This window comes from Prenolepis imparis, unplaced genomic scaffold, assembly GCF_030444845.1.
Source record: "Prenolepis imparis isolate NDT839.2.m4 unplaced genomic scaffold, iyPreImpa1.0 SCAF_11, whole genome shotgun sequence".
NCBI classification, from domain to species: Eukaryota; Metazoa; Arthropoda; class Insecta; order Hymenoptera; family Formicidae; genus Prenolepis; species Prenolepis imparis.
The window spans coordinates 10,764,630-10,785,254 of record NW_028141169.1 but is presented as its reverse complement, the minus strand read 5'-3'; the positions used below and the strand labels follow the sequence as shown (position 1 = coordinate 10,785,254).

General features: G+C 33.5%; 3 protein-coding genes and 1 pseudogene across 28 annotated transcripts in view; 3 read left to right on the top strand and 1 right to left on the bottom strand.

Annotated features, from left to right (window-relative positions):
• LOC145943082 (uncharacterized) overlaps positions 1-6,900 on the bottom strand; it is a 43,105-nt gene extending 36,205 nt beyond the window's left edge. For 4 of the 23 annotated variants that reach the window (XR_014426477.1, XM_083050381.1, XM_083050383.1 and 1 more), the window contains exon 1: positions 5,688-5,753. Coding sequence is in view for 13 of the 23 variants with exons in the window: in XM_083050381.1 (XP_082906507.1) it covers positions 5,688-5,732 (45 nt within the window). In the remaining 10 variants the exon portion in view is untranslated. Of the gene's footprint in view, positions 1-2,340; positions 2,426-4,566; positions 4,590-4,893; positions 5,069-5,687; positions 5,772-6,870 lie in introns of those variants that run through there. The other 19 variants (XM_083050392.1, XM_083050390.1, XM_083050391.1 and 16 more) reach the window with 15 other exon arrangements.
• A 575-nt stretch (positions 6,901-7,475) lies between these two features.
• On the top strand, positions 7,476-10,422 carry LOC145942640 (uncharacterized). Of its 3 annotated transcripts, none has more exons than XM_083049557.1 (6): positions 7,476-7,632; positions 8,061-8,119; positions 8,303-8,525; positions 8,602-8,700; positions 8,808-9,024; positions 10,283-10,422. In XM_083049557.1, the coding sequence occupies exons 2-5, from the start codon at positions 8,061-8,063 to the stop codon at positions 8,937-8,939; spliced, it is 513 nt and encodes a 170-aa protein (XP_082905683.1). In that variant the 5' UTR covers positions 7,476-7,632; the 3' UTR covers positions 8,940-9,024; positions 10,283-10,422. The 3 variants fall into 3 exon arrangements, with proteins under 3 accessions (XP_082905683.1, XP_082905685.1, XP_082905684.1); XM_083049559.1 differs by having other exon boundaries at positions 8,061-8,166; XM_083049558.1 differs by lacking the exon at positions 8,061-8,119.
• Positions 10,182-16,139, top strand: LOC145942950 (uncharacterized). The gene is made up of 9 exons (XM_083050123.1): positions 10,182-10,201; positions 10,283-11,036; positions 11,172-11,768; positions 12,329-12,489; positions 13,025-13,119; positions 13,466-13,655; positions 13,724-14,441; positions 14,551-15,141; positions 15,776-16,139. The coding sequence occupies exons 1-9, from the start codon at positions 10,182-10,184 to the stop codon at positions 15,965-15,967; spliced, it is 3,318 nt and encodes a 1,105-aa protein (XP_082906249.1). The 3' UTR covers positions 15,968-16,139.
• On the top strand, positions 16,102-19,899 carry LOC145942949 (uncharacterized; annotated as a pseudogene). Its single transcript, XR_014426444.1, has 7 exons — positions 16,102-16,126; positions 17,383-17,437; positions 17,629-18,074; positions 18,427-18,610; positions 18,694-18,925; positions 19,013-19,161; positions 19,302-19,899. The product of XR_014426444.1 is annotated as an uncharacterized LOC145942949 (transcript).
• The last annotated feature ends 726 nt before the right edge of the window (positions 19,900-20,625 follow it).

The following is a 20,625-nucleotide window of genomic DNA, read 5'->3' as shown; positions in this document are numbered from 1 at the left end:
GCTCTGCGGAGATAAAGCGAAGGTGCTCGAGACGTCGTTAAGATCGGGGCCTTTATTTCGCGCGGACGTTAAGATTAAGATCGAGATTAGAGACATACGCGACTCTCGGCCCTCTTAGAGGTGAACGAACCCCTTCGGTTATATATACGATATATATATATATATATAATATATAAAAAAATATACTCGTATCAAATATATATAAAATATATATAAAAATCGCCCCGTTGAGTTACTCGAAAATTCACGAACGCCTGATATTCCATGAGCGCCTGTCGGCAACACGCAGCAAAAAACAGGTATGTCAGGAGGGAATCGACAGGAAGTCACTCCGACGAATGTCGAATATTTCAAATCAGAGCGATCGGTCGTAAAAACGCTGAATTTCCTTCCGCACTCTCGACTTTCGCGAATCAAAGTTTCAAATGTTTTCCAACAGTACCGGTATTTTACTCCGAATCCTCTCGTGAGCCGTTTAGCCGAGTATAGTTATATTATACGCATACGATATGCGACATCAAACATATCTTTACAAAATTGTATATCGAAATAAAATGCCTTCAAAAAAGTTAGGATTTTTTCATCATTTGTTGTTAGCAAAATGTCGTACAAAAGATTTTTATTCGAGTGATTCTCATTAATCTCACCGACGAATTTTATTCTCCGACTAAAAACTCTCCTCTTAGTTCCACAATATTTGCGCATTTTATTCTCTCCGAAAACTGTTCTCCAGTGCGTTAAACGCTAGTGTATATATTCAGCTTGATAACGAGTGAAAAAAGCAGCGTAATAGTCAAACAATTAAAGATTATGGGTAGATCTATGTGAAAACTAACAAAATTTAATGTTGTGTGCTTCATACACACGGGGCACATAATATAATTGAAGAAATTGTAGATTAGTTTTAAAATTATACAAAGAATATTTAATTTAAAAAAAAAGTACAAAAGGCAAGAAAGAAAATTAAGAATCTTGAAAGGAATCTCATGATCGTGTGTACGTCAGGTAAAAACTTTGTCGTTCATATAAAAATTGTCTTACCATCGTGTGTAAAACGACACAACAATTATCGTATCGAAACATGGTGGATTTAATTCATTATAACATTAAGTTTCAGATTCCTCATTCACCAATTTACCTTCTTCATATTATGTGCCACACCAGAATTAATCAAACTCAATTGTACACTCATTAGGGAAGGTCTTGCCTTCATCAAGATCGGGCAGTTAACAAACAGTGTGGATGTACATGGTGTTGTGTATACTTCGAAGAAACAACGTGCATTCGAAAGAGAGAGACAGAGAGAGATAGCAAGAGAGTGAGAGGGATGGGGAAGAGTTATAGCATTCTCGATTGAAGCAATCCCGGATCGCGCCGACAGCAATTAAATCCAGTCTTCATAAACCCTCGTGTTCGATTAACTACGTATAAAGAGCGAATATTAAGTATTTTTGGTACGCTATTTTTTTACATCCATTCCATCTTAATTGTTATACTTAATTTATAATGTAATTCAAAGATCAGTTTCCATTTACAAGTCTACATCAATTATTTAAGAAATCAAAATATATTGAATTAAATCGAATTCTCGTAAAAAAAAAAAACACACGCTTGTAAGAGTATCGTTTAATAAAGAATCAAACTTTTAAATTTGGATTAATCAAAAAATATCTACACAGTATTTTTCTATACGGAGTGTTTTGTGTAAGTGGAGTACAGATCGATATTCTTTGTCTAAAAATAAGCATCTTTCTTCTCTGCAAAAATTTCGGAATCTTTCTCGAAATATCTCATGTCTTAATACGTTATTTCTCGACTCTTCGTGTTGATGTGTTCTATTATAATTAAGTCTAATATTTACAATGTTTTTAAAATGAAACGCTTGAAGAAATTTTATTTGAGTTCAAAAAGAAATTGCCTTACGGCAGCGAGTGTGCTTTCCGGCTCTAATACAAACAAAGTGGACGTTATTTATGTAGTTTCTGATTTCTTCTCATTATCCCAACGTTTCATCATCGCGTGTTATTCATAATACAAAAAATATTTCGACCCATCTACCTATTTGGGTGGAAAGTGCACTCTGTATTGGCACACATATTAAAAGAAAAATTGATATCTCGAAAAATGATGACATTTTCGGATGTTGTCAAAAGAAAAAGATGCTTATTTTTTTTTATAACACATATTTGATACACCCCTTGTATTTTAGGCAAAGACCGTGTTTGCCGATCCTCTCTCTCGACAGATTCGGGTCGTTTCGACCTAGAACGCTATCCGATGGAAGATAAAGGGTATATGTATTAGGCTGTGTTAGCGTGTTAACCAGGAACTGTTACGTACCTATCTTCCACGTCCCGGTTCTCCGATCGCGACTCGCTAGTCGCTCGCAACTATAGCTACGAACGTTCGCATCGTGAGAGACGACCTACGTGAGAAACGACACAGAAAAGGCCTGCGTGAATCTCTCGTACATGTATGCGTGTATCTATATGTATGAGTGTACTCGGTTCGCCGCCGATCGTTGCATGCGCCGCGGAATCGGGAACGGAAAATCGATCGGTCATTTATATACATGTGTATGTGCTTGCATGTGCGTACATACATGCAATATCTCTATCCCTGTGCATGTATTTGCATTCGCACCGAAGGACGAAGGCGCGCGAATCGTCTACGTCGGAAAATCCGCGATTAAGTCGAAAGTGGAGAAAGCTAGTGGTGAGAAATGGAATAGAGCGCGACGTGTCTTACCTCGGAGAGGAAGAAAAAAAAAGGGCACGGTGGAGAAAATCGAGCGAATAACGTCGACTTTGCGTTACCGTTCAGCCCCTTCGACGGGGGCTTTTTTATACGCGAAACCGGAAGAAGGTCGAGCAAGCGACTTTTGCCAATCTCGTTCGAGGAAGATTAGCTAGTAGAAAAGGTAAACGGATAAAGCGACCGCGCTCTTGACTTCTGTTTCTCCGTCGACTCTGGGCATATTCAACGTAACGTGGAGTTTATAGGCACAAGCCAGTATAGGGGATGGTAAGTCAAACAGCGAGTAATTTGCTTATCTTGCTCGATAACGAGAAGATAAACGAGTAATAGCGCGTTCTCTATTAGCTTCGTAGGGCCCCCGCAAAGTTGTAATATCGGATTAACCAGTCGGGGGAGGATTAAAAAGTCTGGGAGAGAGAGAGAGAAAGCCAAGACAAGCGACAAGTTTCTTACTTACTTAGCTTTCGTATTAACTTTTCAATAAGATAAAAAGGCATTGCGTTACTATGAAATTAATCGACTGACTTCGTATAAAAAAAAAAAATAAATAATACGACATCAAACCGTGATATATATGAGGTCGGTAGACAGGCGGATCAAACAACGAGACAGTTATACACTTATCCTTTTCATTCCATTATGTTCTTCGAAGGAAATAAACGAGTAATTCGCTTCTTGACGTTTCGTATTCGCGACGTGACACTCGATTTACTTTGGCAAAGGGGCGGATGAAACCGAGCGACAAATTATTCGCTTATACCTTCTCTCTTTCTCCCTTATCGTTTCTCTGAAAGCTACAACAAAATAAGCTACCACTTGACTCATTTCGCTGGTTTCCTAACTTCGATATTGTATACTCGGATGAAATCATGTTTAATTGCCCATTTTAATCAAACGAAAAAATATTACACGAGAGATCTCACGTCGATCGAATTCGATAGAAAAATTACTTTTCTCGAGGAAAAAAAAAACACACATGGACGTGCTTGTGGACTAAAGAGAGAGAATGAAAAAAAATCGTGATAAAATTACTCCGATTGCGTCGTAAAAAAAAAAAAAAAAAAAATCTTCGATTGCCTCGCGATCCTCACATTTATCTGTATTATCTCGGGAAGCGGAACACACGGGTTCTGCCGGAGTGAATCAAGACGCGATCGAATTTCACCAAAGAGATTCAAACTCGTTTCGCTTCTCCTATGACGCATTCGTACAGAATCCCGATGATACGGCGCATGCACCGGGAAAACCACCAGGCGTTTCATCTCCGCGGAGACGTACATACGTCTCCGTGTGACGTCGTCGAAAACGCTCGGGGACTTTAATAATACTCGTTATTGTTCTCCAAACACGCGCGCACCTGTAACTATTCGTTAGATCCACACACACGCGTGTACATACACGTCAGAACGTAACTCTCTCGATAAGGCGCGATGACGCGCGTCCCTCGTGTCCCCCCTAACCCCTCCCGCCCCCCCACCCGACGATCAATCGCGCGCGGGAGGCAGACTCGACGGGGCCGAGCGTCGTCGACGAGGCTGCCCACGTTTTTCAAACGTTTTGCAATGACTGAACACGTCGCTCAGCACTCTCCCCCGCAAAGATTTCAGCGAAAAAGAGATAAAAAAAAGAGAAAGAGAGAGAACGATCGGCGCCCTCGAGGATACCCCATCGAAGGGCGAATCGCACCGACGAAGTTGTATACGTTGCGGAGACGGTCTCGAGGAAAGGGGGAAAGAAACGAGGGGGAGGAGGGGGGAGAAGGGGGAACGACGATATTGCTCCACCGGATATACACGGGGGGAGACTCACGCGTAAAGTCCTCGGTTGCACTTTTCGTTGCTTTTCTCTCCTATCCGCGATACGGTATATCGGGGCGGCAGACGGGGACGGATCGATTCGCGGACTCTCGTCTCCTCGGCGAAGAGCGAGTATCCTTATAAACGGCCACCACCTTTCGCTCGCGCTCCACCTTCTCTCTCTCTATACGTCGTTTCCTTTCGCCGCCGCTACCACCATTCATCCCTTAACTTCGTTCCTCGGGAGTCGTTCTCGAAAGTAGGAGAGGGAGAGAGAGAGAGAGAGAGAGAGAGAGGGACGGAAGGAAAAAGAAGAGTAGTCGTCGTTGATGATAATTACCTTTTTTGTCGCGTCGCGTTCAAGGCATACACTGGTCACTGTATTAAGGCACGGTGCGCACTATGTCTGTCCCAATCCTCGGGTCTCGCAAAACTAGCCGCGAATAATCCGGAAGCCGCGAGCGCGAGTCGCACCACGGGGTGTACCGAGGGTGGCCGGGTACTGAACGCCCTCCAGATGGCGTTTGCGCCCGCGCGCCCCCCTGTCGTCAAACTACTACCACGAAGATACTTGAGAAGGGAAGACTCCCTCCCCCTTCGCCGACCGTGAGGGAAGTTTTCTCGCCCGCCGCCGCGAGCGAGGGGGCGCTCGATAACTTTCTGTCATAGAATTTAAAAAAGTGTAGATTGCCCGCGCGAGCGAACCGAACATAGCAACGAAAGGGGAGAGGAAGCGATCTAACGCATTACGTCATTCACTTCCTGTTGGAAGGATATAATTGTTCTGCATAGTCATTAAAATGAAAATTGTACGAAAATAAAGAACATCGATAACGTTATAATATTAGAGAGAGAGATTTATATAAATTCTCCGGTCTCTCTCTCTCTCTCTCTCTCTCTCTCTCTCTCTCTCTCTCTCTCTCTCTCTCTCTCTCTCTCTCTCTCTCTCTCTCTCTCTCTCTCTCTCGAGCAAGTCCGATTTATTATAAAATTTGTTAAATAATAACACGTAATGATATATTTCTGAGCAGGATTCGATTTTTTGCAATTATACATTTATTTTGATACCAAATTGTGACGGATATTAAATATTAAAACAAAGTTACACAGTAGAGAAGTTTAAATATAACGTACCTGAAGATCAACCGGCCGTTCGAGATTTCGATCATTTTTCTTCATTCAATAAATTCTTATCCACACTTAATATCAATTACACATTTTCCACATCACTTTTCTTACACGAGACTGTAACGCGGATTATAGAATAAACCGTTCTTTTAATAAATCTTCGCAAAAAAAGAAACAAGAAACTGTGCACGCAACTACTCTCCGAGAAAATTTGTTCAGTATCCATGACAACAAAATCCATATAGACACGTAGATAAATAGACTTGTATCCAGGTTGCGTTCGATTGGCGCTAAAGTGCCGGAAGTGCAGTTTAATTGACCAATCAGAACAGAGAAATATTTGTCCAATCGCTTGTGGCGCCAAATTAAATGTAGCCTAGATAGAAGCACTCTATATTAATTTCCATGTCTATGGATTTTGGCGATAAACATTTTCGCGGCGAATAATTGCGCGCACGATTTTTTTGCACAGTGATTTATTCGAATTTATTTAAAAATTCTTTATAATCTGTTAGATTCTCGTTTCGAGAAAGTCGTGAAAAATTTGTGGTTGATATTAAATACGGATAAGGATTTATTAAACGAAGAAAAATGGTTGAGTTCCCGCTGTTGTCTTGCTGATTTTTAGAGGTTATAGTTAATAAGTAAGCGGTACATTTTTTTTTTATTCAACCTTAAAGGTTGCACAATTCGTTTAACTTTATAATTTTTAATATTTATAATAATAATATTTGCTGTATTAAAACAAGTATAAAATTGTACAAAACAAAATTTTGTTCTGAAATGTGCTAATAACATGTTATTGGTTTTAAGAAATGTTTACATAAATTGAAGTTACACAGTAAAAAGATATCTTTCGAATAAAATAGGAAAGAAAATACAATCTGAAAAATATATAGAATATTTAATATTTGCTTTATAAATGATAAAATTCTGTGGTATATCTCAAGAGCAATTGACATTTAGAGACATATTTTAATATCAAAATCGAAAACGAGCAACAATAACATTGCATTAATTTACTTTTGATATAGCAGATGTGGTAATATTTTTTCAAGTATTTTTAAAACTCATTTTGCAAGCAATTCAATATTAGAGCAATAAAAAATTGCAATGTAAGTTATTTTTGCAAAAATAACCGAGCTATTAATTTTATCAATAACAAGTAAATAATGTATAAGTCACTCACTTGACAGTACGTCATCATTCGATATCATCTCGGATCTTTTCCTTCTTTCTTGTTTTGTCCTTTGCCACTTCATGACACATAATCGCGAAAACACGATTAATTATAATCGCGTGCGCGCACTAATAATTTTGCAAAATGCGATAATCGCGAGATAGTTCGCACAGCAACATGGACATTCTATTATATTACAACGTAAAAGCAACTAATGCAGGTAAAAAAATCGCAGGAATCACTCATCACGATACTCCGATTGTCAACAAATGTCACATGTTTTCTGGCAATTTTATTATCGCGCACCGCGATACGTCGTACGAATTAATTAATCGTGCGAATCGATAACCGCTAATTCTAATAAATGTAAGAAATGATCGCGTTCGTCACAAAGTAACACATACACAGAACAACTTACTCCGCGTCCTTCCCGGTCGACCCTCGCCGCACGAATGAATGACAGCCAGATTCGAGACGCGCAACCGCGCGGCGCCGCGCAGTCGCAGTGTGCGCCAACGCGCAGCGTCAGCGCGCAGCCTGCTCAAGTGGGAGGGGCGGTGGTGGGAGGTAGGGGGTGGGGGTCGACTCGGATTCTCGGATCGGGGAGCGGGGAGGTCACACGGTCACACGTCATCACGTCACATGTCACGCAGTTCGCAGTTTCACTTGTGCTCGTGTTTGTGTTTGTATTCCCTTTGCTATGTGATTTGGCGTGTTCATAGAATATGACGCCGATGTAAAGAATAGCGCGAGCTTTCTCTCTAAAAGCATGTATGTACATAATAAAATTGCTGAACATAATAGTTATTTTAGTTACCACGAAATCTTCAATAAAGTACAGAATAAATTCGTCGATCGTAGTTTTATATTGTATTTCGAGTTAATTATTAATACAAAATCATATAATATTAAAAGTAAATATTTGTTTTGATAAATAGTCTTCGCCTACATGTACACAATCGTGAATCGCGAGAATTAATTAATCACGCAGACTAATTATTGTATATCTAATTGTTCGTAGAAAACGATCTCGCATCGGTTGGCATTTCCTATCTTAGTACGCGATCGCACTTCATTTATCTTTCAAAAGACTATGAACAATTACAGATTATCAACCAGCAATAAATTAACTTCAATATGACACTTGACGCTACATTTCTGTATAGAGTATAATGCCCTGTCATTTTATTGTCATTCAGATGAGACTCAAAACAGAAAAGTGGCATGGCAAGAACAAAAAAATAAAGGAAGATATTGTGTATGATAAATATATATTGAGATAAACGATGACCATATAAACATATGGTGATTTAGTGATCAATAACACAAATCATCACATTTATAAAATTAATTATTTGACCTTATTTTTAACTTATTATTTAAGTTATTATTTAATAATAATGGTGATTTTATATACTAATTGATTATATTTATTTTCCAGCCAGAGAGCGAGTCAACAAAGCTACACAGATGTTGGTGATTTAAATGTATATATTATATATATCCAAAGACACATGTTACTTGAGGATAGCAACAAAAGATATTTTTTGAATTGTTCCTGCAATTACGCCATCCACTTTGCATCGATCTTTCCTCCATATAACAGTATGCTCAGCCACGTGGACCACAAGATTATAAGGATGAATATCATGCGATATAAGAAGGTATAAAATCTTGTATATTTAATAAATATATATTTTTTTACGTATGTAATAATTTAATTCATTTAATCGTCTTCAGATACACGGCTACAGAACAATCGACCAGAAAAGGAATGATGATTTTCATTATATTAACATCAGTATCGGATGGAACAATTGCAATGGTTCATACTCGGATGTAATATATCCAATAATTTGTGAATATAAAGACATCGATATGTGGCAGCTGATGGCTGCTCGATTTGAAAAAGATTGGAGGAAAAAACAAGGTATAATTTTATTCAGCTACCAGGTGACCTAGTAGTATGGATGAATGTTAGCTGCAAGATGTGGGCTCTTGGACATCGTAACAACGTTGTGTGGAACTTTAGTTCGTTCATCACTTGGCAAGCTTGTAATATCGTTTATTACAAGTGAAATAAGTAACGAGCATTAAAATCTATTGAGAAACCTGGCGCAGCATTATGATAATAGTATTACACGTTCAAATAAAGAAAAGTTGGTAAGTTGCAAAAATTGCGATACATTAATGTATTAACATCCTACTGCATGAAATCAATTTTATATCAACGTATTTCTAGGTAATCTTCTAGAAATACGTGATTGGAAAGATTTAATTTGACGCTTTTATATTCCATTTCTCAGACTAAAAAGCTGAAAAAAATGAGATTTTTTTATTAATAAATTAAATTTATTCACATTATATTGATATAGTTTTCTTGAAAGAAATTTTTTATTTGCATTGCACCACGATTAGAAATTCTAAATTTTTTCAAATAATTTCTTATTTCATGTAAAAATGTCATCTTTCCGTACAATTTTCTAAGAATCTTCTTGCAAAGAAAATATATTTCATTCTTTTAGCATAAATAAAAGTAGCATATTAAATATACTGCTGTGTATCAGCTTTCGTAAAGAACATTTTTTTTTTGGTAAATGAAGAATATGGTTTTGTTATTTATTTGTACTCCTTAGTTTATGCAAAAAATCTTTGTTTTTAACTGTTATTTCTAAAAATTAGTATCGGTGCCGCAACATTTCTGTAAAAGAAATAATCAATTTTCAAATTGAGCAAAAGAATATTCTATTAAGCGCTATTGTAGTAATAATACGATATTTTATATAATATTGCAAATTTAATAAATTGCTTAAATGAACAGAGCGTTTCGTTCAGTTTTCTACATTTATTCGAAATGAGATTATGATGACCATTTTATTCTGAAAAATTCTGGTAAAGAGAGAGAACATAACTAAATTTTGCTAATCGTATCTTTTTTTTCATTTTTTCAAGAAAGTGAAAATTATGAATATAAAAGCGACATATTGTAGCGACATTTCGAGATATATAACGGAAAAGAAAACATTTCAAGCATTTACTTCATAACAATAAGAGGAAATGTTTTCGTCAGACGAGCAATATTATTAAACGAAAAGAAACACTCTGATTATTTACCTATAATAACAAAGATTGTCGATGGAATTCTTAGAAACATTGTATCTATATCCGAGCCAATAAGGGAAAAATATTATTTATCCTACTTTTTTCTACTTGTTGTATCCTTTCTATCACCTTGCTTCTTAATTTTATTTTCAAACGGATCCAGTATCAAATTTGGCAATAATCCCATTAGTCACAATTTATTTGTGTAACGTATAATAATGAATACCATTGATTGGCTGTTAGTGTATAGATTTTTTATTTTGTAGTGAAAAAGAAGTCTGTTTCTTGTATATTTATTATAACTTTTCTTTATTCACAGACAACTGCCCGAATCGGTATTGACCATTGAAACTGACGCCTCGACAATCATAAAGGTGTGCAAGTGTAAAAGAGCGAAGAGCCCGCCACAATCCTCGTTATTGAACACTTGTCGCCGGACACCGCCGAATTCGCCTAGGCCACGATTGTCACAGATACAACTGTCGCCGTCTACGTCGATTATACAGCTAAAAAGTAAAAATCAAGCATTCGAGTCATCCTTGCGAGAGATCTGTCTGAAGGAACCGATTATTGTAATAAACGGCCTTGTCGAAACACTCAATCTTGACTTGAGCCTTTTCTCAACTACGGCTATACTCGATGCGAATCCGAATGAGAGCATCGAGGTGCGCATACAGATGCATCAACCTAGTGAGGAAAACTGGAATCAAGTATATAATAAGAAGATCTGGAATTGCTATAGTCATCGCACCTTCTCGACGATCCGCGAGTATGCGACTTATCAAGTCGAGAAACGCAATCAGAGCATCGAAGAAAAAAGAAATATATCGAACAATAACGAAACAACTTTTGATCAATCAAACTTGGACTCGAAAGGGATGATTGATCGCAAAAACAAGAAAAAACTACGTTTTGGCACCAATGTGGATTTATCGAACACGAAAAAATGGAGATCGCAACTACAAGAGTTAAAGAAACTGCCACCCTTATTCCAGGTGGAATCGAATGACAATATGCTCAATCACGCAGGTCAAAACATCTACGGAATGAACACTGTGCAATTATACATGAAGGTTTATATTGAATTATATTGAAATTTTAATATATAAAAAATGATAATTAAAATAAGACATCTATAGAGTATCTCCTGTATTATCGAAAAGCTTTTCTCGCGAGTATAACTTATTAGCTTTTACAATCGTCTTCAGGTACCCGGCTGCAGAACACCTGGTCACCAAGAGAACAACAATTTCTGTTCGGTTAATATCAACATTGGACCGAACGACTGCGAATGGTTCGCAGTATCATATGAATACTGGGGCGCAATATGCTCGCTCTGCGAGCGTAACGGCATCGATTATCTGAAGGACAGTTGGTGGCCATCAAGTCTGAGTGAATTATTCAAGGAAAATATCCCGGTGTACAGATTCTACCAGAAACCAGGTGAGCTGGTCTGGGTGAATGTCGGTTGCGTACACTGGGTGCAGTCAAAGGGCTATTGTAACAACATCGCATGGAACGTTGGACCGTTCACCGCCAGGCAGTATCAATGCGCGATCGAGCGTTACGAGTGGAACAAGTTACGGGAATTCCAATCGATCGTACCAATGGTGCGTCTATCCTGGAACATGGCGCGCAACGTCAAGGTGTCAGATGCGCAGCTATACAAGTTGATCAAAAATTGTATGCTGCGGACGTTGAGACAATACTGTTTAACATTGGAGTTTGTGAAAAAGAAGGGTGTTGAAATAAATTCCTCTATAACATATAACACGAAAAACGTAATCTATTGCGATAAGTGCATGGTGAGTTTCTTTTTTTATGTTTTTAATAGCTTTGATTAAATGCATATTCTTTCGTAGAAATTAATAGCGTTACAGTGAAAAGAGTCTCATATTTCTTTCTCCGTGTAGATTTTTATAATTTTGAAAATTGCTGATAAAAAGAGAAGAAGATTATATATAAAGAAAGATAAAATATTTTTATCTTTCTAGATAGAAAAATTTTATCACAGAAAAAGAGAGAAAGAAAGAGCAAATTTTCATTATTTGTTTCCACAACATTTTATTTTGTCAAATTTCTTTTCTTTACTCGATTATTGATTGCTATAGTCTTTTTTCTCAAAGATATACTAACATATACACACATCTAACAAATTATTAAATGTTATCTTATAATTGGTTGATTTTTGCTACAATTATTTTCTATTTATATATTAATTAATATTAATATTAATTAATATTAATATTTATTTTATTTTAGAAATTATATGTTATTATAAGATATGGTATTTCTACTTATATATATTATTTCTTTTCTTTATTTAACTTATATTTATTATTTTTTTAAATGTTTACTTTTGCAGATAGAGATATTTGGAATTTTATTAATTCGCTACCATAAGAAAATCTTTGTGCCATATTGTTTGGATTGCGCACTTCAACTTTCTACTTTATTAGAAGGATTCACCTACATCGATCTGAACGACATAAATGACTTGATAAACGTTTATGACAACTTCATCTAGTATGTTAATTGAAGATATTAGAAATAATTATTAAATGAATCGCCGACCATTATCGCCGTACGCGTTTCTTGTGAACTAAAGAAATATCAATTAAAGGTTACTAAAATTATAAAAAATAATTTTATTTTAGTAAGAAAATTATAAAAATTTTTTGAAATATGAACAAATAATTTAAATGAAAAAAAATTAATTTATTTTGTTTTAGGTATGTATATCAGAGAAATTATAAATTTTTTAAAGTAGATTTGTTGAAATTTAATTGATTAATATATAAGTTGTGATAACTGAATAATTTATTAGAAGAGATATTTTAAACAATTTTAGTAATTTTTATATAAGATTTAATTGAGATATAAATAAAATAAATATTTAAAAAGTTTACATTTATGTTTATATAAAATATAGGATATATATAAATTTATTATAAAGTTATATTTTAAGATAAAAATAATAATTATTTTATTATTTATTTAACAGGACTATAATATTTATAAAATTTGAAATTGTTTAATTGACGTTGCGTGCATAAACCAGCAAAATATTACTGACACAGCATGTATATTTGGACTTTATCGGAATGCTTCATTATGCAATAACAGCTAAAGTATTCTTTATCGCAAAAGTTTTAAGTCTCCGATATTATGTAGAAATAAGAAATGAGTAATAATTTTATTGCTGCTACGAAATTTTTAGCGAAACTACAAAATTCATACAGAATATATATATATTCTATATGCCTTGAATTTCAAATTAATTATTAATAAATATTTGATCACATTTGTTTGTTACTTTAATCGTTCAATTTTGCGATTCGTATATTATTTTGCTTTCTCAATCCAAAATTGGCAAACAATTTTTTGTCGGACGAGCAATGTTATTGCCTTCCGCATGCAAGGAACATATCGATTATTATTTATCTGTGTAATTCTTGTGTAATAATAAAGATTGCCAACGGAACATTAGAAACGTTGTAAGTGTCGTGTCAAATAGCCAATAAGAGAAAAGTTTACATTATTTTTTTTTTTCGTTTTTTTTGTGTCTACCTCTTTCTGTCACCTTGCTTCTTAATTTTATTTTCAAACAGATTCAGTATCAAATTTGCCAATAATCAGATCAGTCACAGTTCGTGTAACATAATAATGGAAAAGATTAATTTGTTACAATTGTATTGTCTCTTGTTTTACAACGAAAAACTTTAATTCTTGTATAATTTTTCTTTTTATTTATTCACAGACAAGAAAAGACGCTTACCCAAGGTGAAGGACTGACTAAAAGCGTGTTGAAACACTTGTTAACAAGCGCTAAGCACCAGGCCTGTGCTGAAACACCTTCGCCCAATCAACCGTTGATGAAGGAACAATTATCTCCCTCGTCTCCGATTATCCATCTAAGTCATAAAACTGAGGCGTTCGAATCATGGATAGAGGAATTCTGTTGGAACGATCCAATCATTGTGATACGTAGCTTGACTAAAATTGTTCATTTTAATAATGAGCTTTTCTATCCTACGAGTATAGCCGCAAAATATCCGAAAAGTAGAATGGAAATGCGCATGCAGATGCAGCAAATTAGTGAGAAAAACTGGGATAGAACATATAGCAAAAACGTTTGGAACTGTTATAGTCATCGATCTTACACGACGATCGAAAAGTTTAACAAGTATTACAGCGAAAAGTACGATCGATCCGCGAAGGAAGCGAGGAGATATATGGAGAACGATCCTACGGCAGACAAAAATTTGCAAAAGGCCATTCAACTTGTAGAAAAATCTAAAAGGGGCGAGATACAATTTGCCACTAATTTAGATTTATCAAATTCGAGAAAATGGAAGCCGCAGCTACGAGAACTAAAGAAGCTGCCACCATTCTTGCAGATGGATTCGGATAAGAATATGCTCAGTCATGTAGGCCACAAAATCTTGGGAATAAATACTGCACAATTATACATAAAGGTAATAAAGTTGAAATTTTAATATAATAAAAATTTTTTAATTAAAATAATACATCTGTTTAAAGATATTATTTTCGCGAGTGTAACTAGGCTTTTATATTTGTCTTCAGGTACCCGGAAGCAGAATAACCGGTCATCTAGAGAACAACAACTTGTCCTTGGTTAATGTTAACTTAGGACCAGGCAACTGCGAATGGTTCGTGGTACCATATATATACTGGGGCTCATTATTCTCGCTCTGCAAGCGTAACGGCGTCGATTTTCTGAATGACAGTTGGTGGCCAGCAAATCTGGATGAATTATACAAGGAGAATATCCCGGTATTCAGATGCATTCAGAGAGAAGGCGATGTAGTATGGGTGAATGCTGGTTGTGTACATTGGGTGCAGGCGATCGGCTATTGCACCAATATTGCATGGAACGTTGCACCGTTCACTGCCAAGCAATACAAACTCGCAATTCAGAGTTATGAGTGGTACAAGTTACGGTCATTTCAATCAATCGTGCCAATGATCCATCTGTCATGGAACTTGGCGCGCAACGCCAAGATATCAGATCCAGAATTGTACCGACTGATTAAAAAATACATTCAGCAGTCGTTGGAACAATGTAACTTGACATTGGAGTTTGTCAAAACCAAGAGCGTAGAACCCTATGAACGTAGTCAGAAAGAGGGGACGTATTATTGCTTCAAATGTCGGGTGTGTTTCTTTTATTACATTTTTAATAATATTGATCGATAAATATTCTGTAGAAATTGCAACATTATAACGAAAAGATTTTTCTTTCTGTGCATATAAGTATGTATACAAATTTTCTGTCCCAAAATAATTTTGAAAATTGCATGGTTACAGAAAGTTCTTTTCTTTTTTAATTTAAGAGGAAATTTCAGTTTTCAACTTGAAATTATATAATAGAGCTACATAATAATAAAAAATTGATAAATAGAATTCTATATTATGTTTATTGTATGCAAGTAAATTGACGAAATATTTTTATCTTTTTGTTGAATCAAATTTTATTGTTGCGACATACATTTTTTCATTACATGTTTTTGGGAGCATTTTATTTGGCCATCGTTTTCAATTGTTTTTTTTTCTTTATTCGATTATTAATTATTTTTATCAAAGATTACAACATTTAAATAGATTATTAAATATTGTCTTATAGATATTTTATTTTTGCTATAATTATTTTCTATTTGATATATATTTTATTATATTATTATTTTTAGGAACTATGTTATTATTAAGATATTATATATTAGCATACTTATATGTATAATATATTCCTTTATTAAAAATTAACTTTTTTAAAAAATGTTTACTATTGTAGATTGAGCTATTTAACATTTTACTTATCAACGAGCAAAAAAGAAACCATGTACCATATTGCATGGACTGTGTGCTTAAGCATTCTCCTTTGTTAGAGGGATTTAGTTGCATGGAGCAGTATGACATGAAAAAGTTGATGGAGATTTGCGACAGTTTTACTTTAAATCAATCAAAATCTATTTTTCCCTCCTGATTATCCATTAATATCCATCTACCCTTACATAAAGCATTTATATCATGCCGCTACATAAAAAAATATTTGATGCACAAGAAACATTATATTAATGGAATCAGAAAACATAATTTAAAAGTGACTATGTATTGACCATGATATTGACAAACAATAAGTATAGTATGTAAATATAGATGTAATTACTTTAAATAAAATTTAATATATCTTATATATATATACATATATATATGAAGATATATATGGATTATAAATTTTTTGAAACAAAAAGACTTCTCAAACTTTGAAATTAATTTAATATTTAACTTTATTGATTTTTCCTTTATTAATTAAATATATAAATTATGATAGCTAATGAATAATAATTTATTAGAGATCTCCTAAACAATATTAAAATAATACTTGAATTTTTTAAATAGAAAATTTAACTTACAATTAATTATAAATAAAATATAAATTAAAGATTTACATCTATATGAAAAATTTATATGAAATCTGTAAATTTATTATAAAATTGTTTTATATATATATATATAATTACAATTTTACATTTTATTGTATTATATATATATATATATGTATATATATGTATATATATATATATATATATATATATCTCTTTAGTTTTACTGTGGAATATAAGATATTTAGACTTATTTGAAAATAACATTGAAAATTTAATGTTTTTTATTGTAAAGTTAAAAATTGAATTTTTCATTTTTTTTTATATTTTTTCTCGCATCTGAAAATAAATGATATGTATATGTATTTATTAATTAGATTTATTATATATAAATATAAATAGTTTTATATTATAAATATATTTTATATAAATATAAATATTTATATATTATAAATATATTCCATATTATAAATATAAATATTTTTATATTATAAATAAATTTCATATAAATATAAATATTTATAAATATTAATTAGATTTAATATTTTAGAGAACACGCAAATTCAAATTCTATACATTTGTGGACAAAGATTGCACACCTATCTTTGATGGGTTTTCGAACGTGCCAAATCACGAGTAGTTGCGAGAATCATCTCGATCACATCTCAATTTTATACTTTTGTGTTTATGTTTATACGTAAGGGTGCATTTTCACTTAAAGCCTCATTCAGACAGGACGCGTCAAGCAGCGAGCAGCAACCAATAAGCGAGGCAATATTTTTTATGCCATTGCTAATATTACCTCGCTTATTGGTTGTTGAATGGTTGCTGCTCGCTGCTTGACGCTTGACGCGTCCTGTCTGAATGAGCCTTAACGCCGTGACGCTGGATTTCAGCGTCAAGCATCAATAAAAACAAATTGACGCTAGCGTCTGTTGACACTGGCGTGAAAACAACTTAGCGTACAAGTTTAGATAGCTTGATTCTTTCGTTCTTCGAATTGAGAATTGAAAAGATACAATATACAATTTTGTCCGCATAGAACGTGCTTTTTCGAGAAGCTACTGCATGTAATTAATATTATATATTAACAATTTTCGCTTTTCTTTTCACTGGATTTAAACACAATTGTTTTGATCAAACACTTGATCAAGGATTCGTCAAACACTCAACTACTGTTTATGATAACAAGACCGAATAATTTGATGACTCTCTCTCTCTATTTTTTTATTTTGAAAATTTATTATTTTCTCTTTCGCAGACTGAAGAAGAAGGCACTGAGGAAGAGTTTGCGAATCTTACCGAAGATGAGAGAGTTTTAAAGCTGCCATAATTCGTCGAGAACATTATTATTCATCATATAGAATTATAGAACAATACATCTATTGGCATGTGGCATCAGCGTTCTGGGAAAAGTTCGAGAATACAGAGTACAGCCAACAGGGATTGTTCAAGCATGTTGTGGATGATCTGTACATTATGTTTACAGAGTTTCTACCTGTTCTAAAAATGTTGGAATATATAAGAAGGACAAGTATGCGGCTACGGATCCATAAAGCACCAAAAATGATATGGAGGCACAATTCAAGCTCATTGTCAGAGCTACATTGTTGAAACAATTATTACTATTGTGTCACGAATGTACTATAGATCAGATCTATAAAATTGCCTTTAATGTATTCTGTAATTCAGACAACTCTTCTCAAGGTAAATATTTATCTTAATATAATCACTTTGTGATTTATCTAATGCTTATGAGATATATACAGAAATATATGTCTTAAATCAGATATATCAATTAATAGAAAACTAGTTGATCTGAAATTATTGGAGAGACTCGTAGGAAATTGCACTCACATATCATTAATTTATATTTGTATCAAGAATCATCTGATTCAAAAAACATGCGACAACATTTGACAAGTCATAATAGATTTCATTAGTAAACGTATGTGAACGTTTTTATCTCTCTCTTATTAATCTCATATAATTTATAATAATAATTATAATAATGATAGTAATATGTAATATCTATGATGTAATGTTTTATTTTTTACAGTGGCTCGAAACTGTTGTCATAATTTAGCGGGTAAGAATCTGTTTTGGTGGTTTTTCGAAAACGGTTGCACTAACTGATGAAATTCATAGTGCCATAAATAAATTTAAACAGAAATTATTTCTATTTCCTGTATGAAACATACACCAAGATATGGATCGATCATCTATTCAACATAATATAATAGGTACAAATGTCGAATATATATATATATATATTTATAAATTTTATTCATAAAAACATGTATTTGCATGCTATACTTTTTTCCAGAATATCTCGAGTCACAACCTGCGGTGAATGATCTGAATTTGGCTGGGAGGAACGGCTCAATGGAAGAATCTTAGGAATTTTCAGAAAGCAATTAAAACTAGACTCTTACATACCGGGGTGAACACCCCGGATATAGATCGCCGCTATAAAAAGATCAAATAAAAATTGTCAAGTATCTCGATCTAACGAGAGTTCTTCTGGAAGCTGTCAAGCTGTCAATTGAACCTATCAAGTGAGATCTCTACAGCTTATTGCATATAGATTCTTATGTGTCCGTTTGTTATCTATATTGATTTGTCGAATACGTTTATTTCTTCAGGAGTTTTATTTGGAAAGCAGAGAGGACATCGTACGTTCTGTCGTTAACTGTCCGCTCGAAGATTCGCCGAGCAATTTGGCCGACGAATTGGTAAAGGACGTGCAATTAAACAACAGTTGGACGATCAGCGAGACTGAGGATTGGAAAAGGTGAATGCCGGATCCTGTCAACGTTAATCCCAGTAAACTGCGAAATTTCATTAGTCGTGTTATAAAAGCAGCTGTGTGTTGTACTGGCTGGCTTCAGTATTGTATAGCGTCAGTATTAAACATAGAATTTGTATTTTCAGCTAAAACAACGCAGCAAGGTGTCTGACATAATCTCTACCCTGGTGAAGGTGTACAGCAGTCAGGATTTATTTGTCAATGAGTATCGCACAATTTAGTGAAGGAGTATCAAGCTGCAACTCAACTCGATTATCTTAATTGGAATCCAAGCAAAACAGATACATAAAATATCTAAGAAATACAAAATATAAGTGTGATCATATAAATATAAAATTATATTATATTATATATAATATTATATAAATATTATATAAAATATATTATATTATTAAATTATATTATTAAATATAAAGTATTATATTAGAAGAAAAATATTTCTATTGCTTGTTTTCAAAATTAAATATCTTTTTCTAAGATTATTATTCTAGAATTTTAGAAAATATAACGCGAGTGACTAATTTTTTATAATTCCACTGTTCTGATATTTTTGATTATCTTATATTAGAAAATATATTGTTATTTGATATAAATATTTTATTTATTAAATATTACTCGAAATAAATATTTTATATTTAATAAATATATTTTCTAAAATTCAATATATATATGAATATGTAATATAAATCCCACGCGCATGCGCGAGAAATCCAATACACGATTTATTAAAATTATTATTGATTAATAATACATAAAAAATAATATAATGTATTTTATATTTTATTTATAATATAAATATATATCTATTATTTATTTTTATTATTTATTTTTTATTGTAACATATAATTTAATTTATTTTTATTTATGCAAGACCGTGATTACAATAAATTGTACAGAAAACAGAAAAATAAACATTTAATAATAATAAAACATCATTAATTCTACTAATTTCTTACTAATTCTATTTTTCATTTAACGGCTTGTCGATTAGCGATTTTTATTTATTTATTTGATTTATAATCTCAGGACTCTTGCGCTTATTCAGTGGCAGAATCTGTGAGAAAAATCAGTTTTCATATATTTTTGTTATTAATTTACAGATAATTATTAATGCAATTAACGTGCAATAATACGAGTCTTTTAATATCTTCGATAATTCATCTAAATTAATAGATTATATTTTGCGAAGAGATAAATAGTTAACGAGCAATAATATAATTGCGCTCGAAAAATTGTCTGAGTTAATAGGGGAACATATTTTGCGAAGAGGTATAGTGTAGCAATATGTGTCTTTTCAGGTCCGAAAAATCGTCTGAGTTAATAGGAATACATATTATGCAAAGAGGTAGATCGAAGTAACGTCGGTAATGAAGGTTGGTAAATTATCGACGTCATTATCGACGTTATTATCGATAAATTATCAAGTACTCTGCGTTGATACCACTGCTT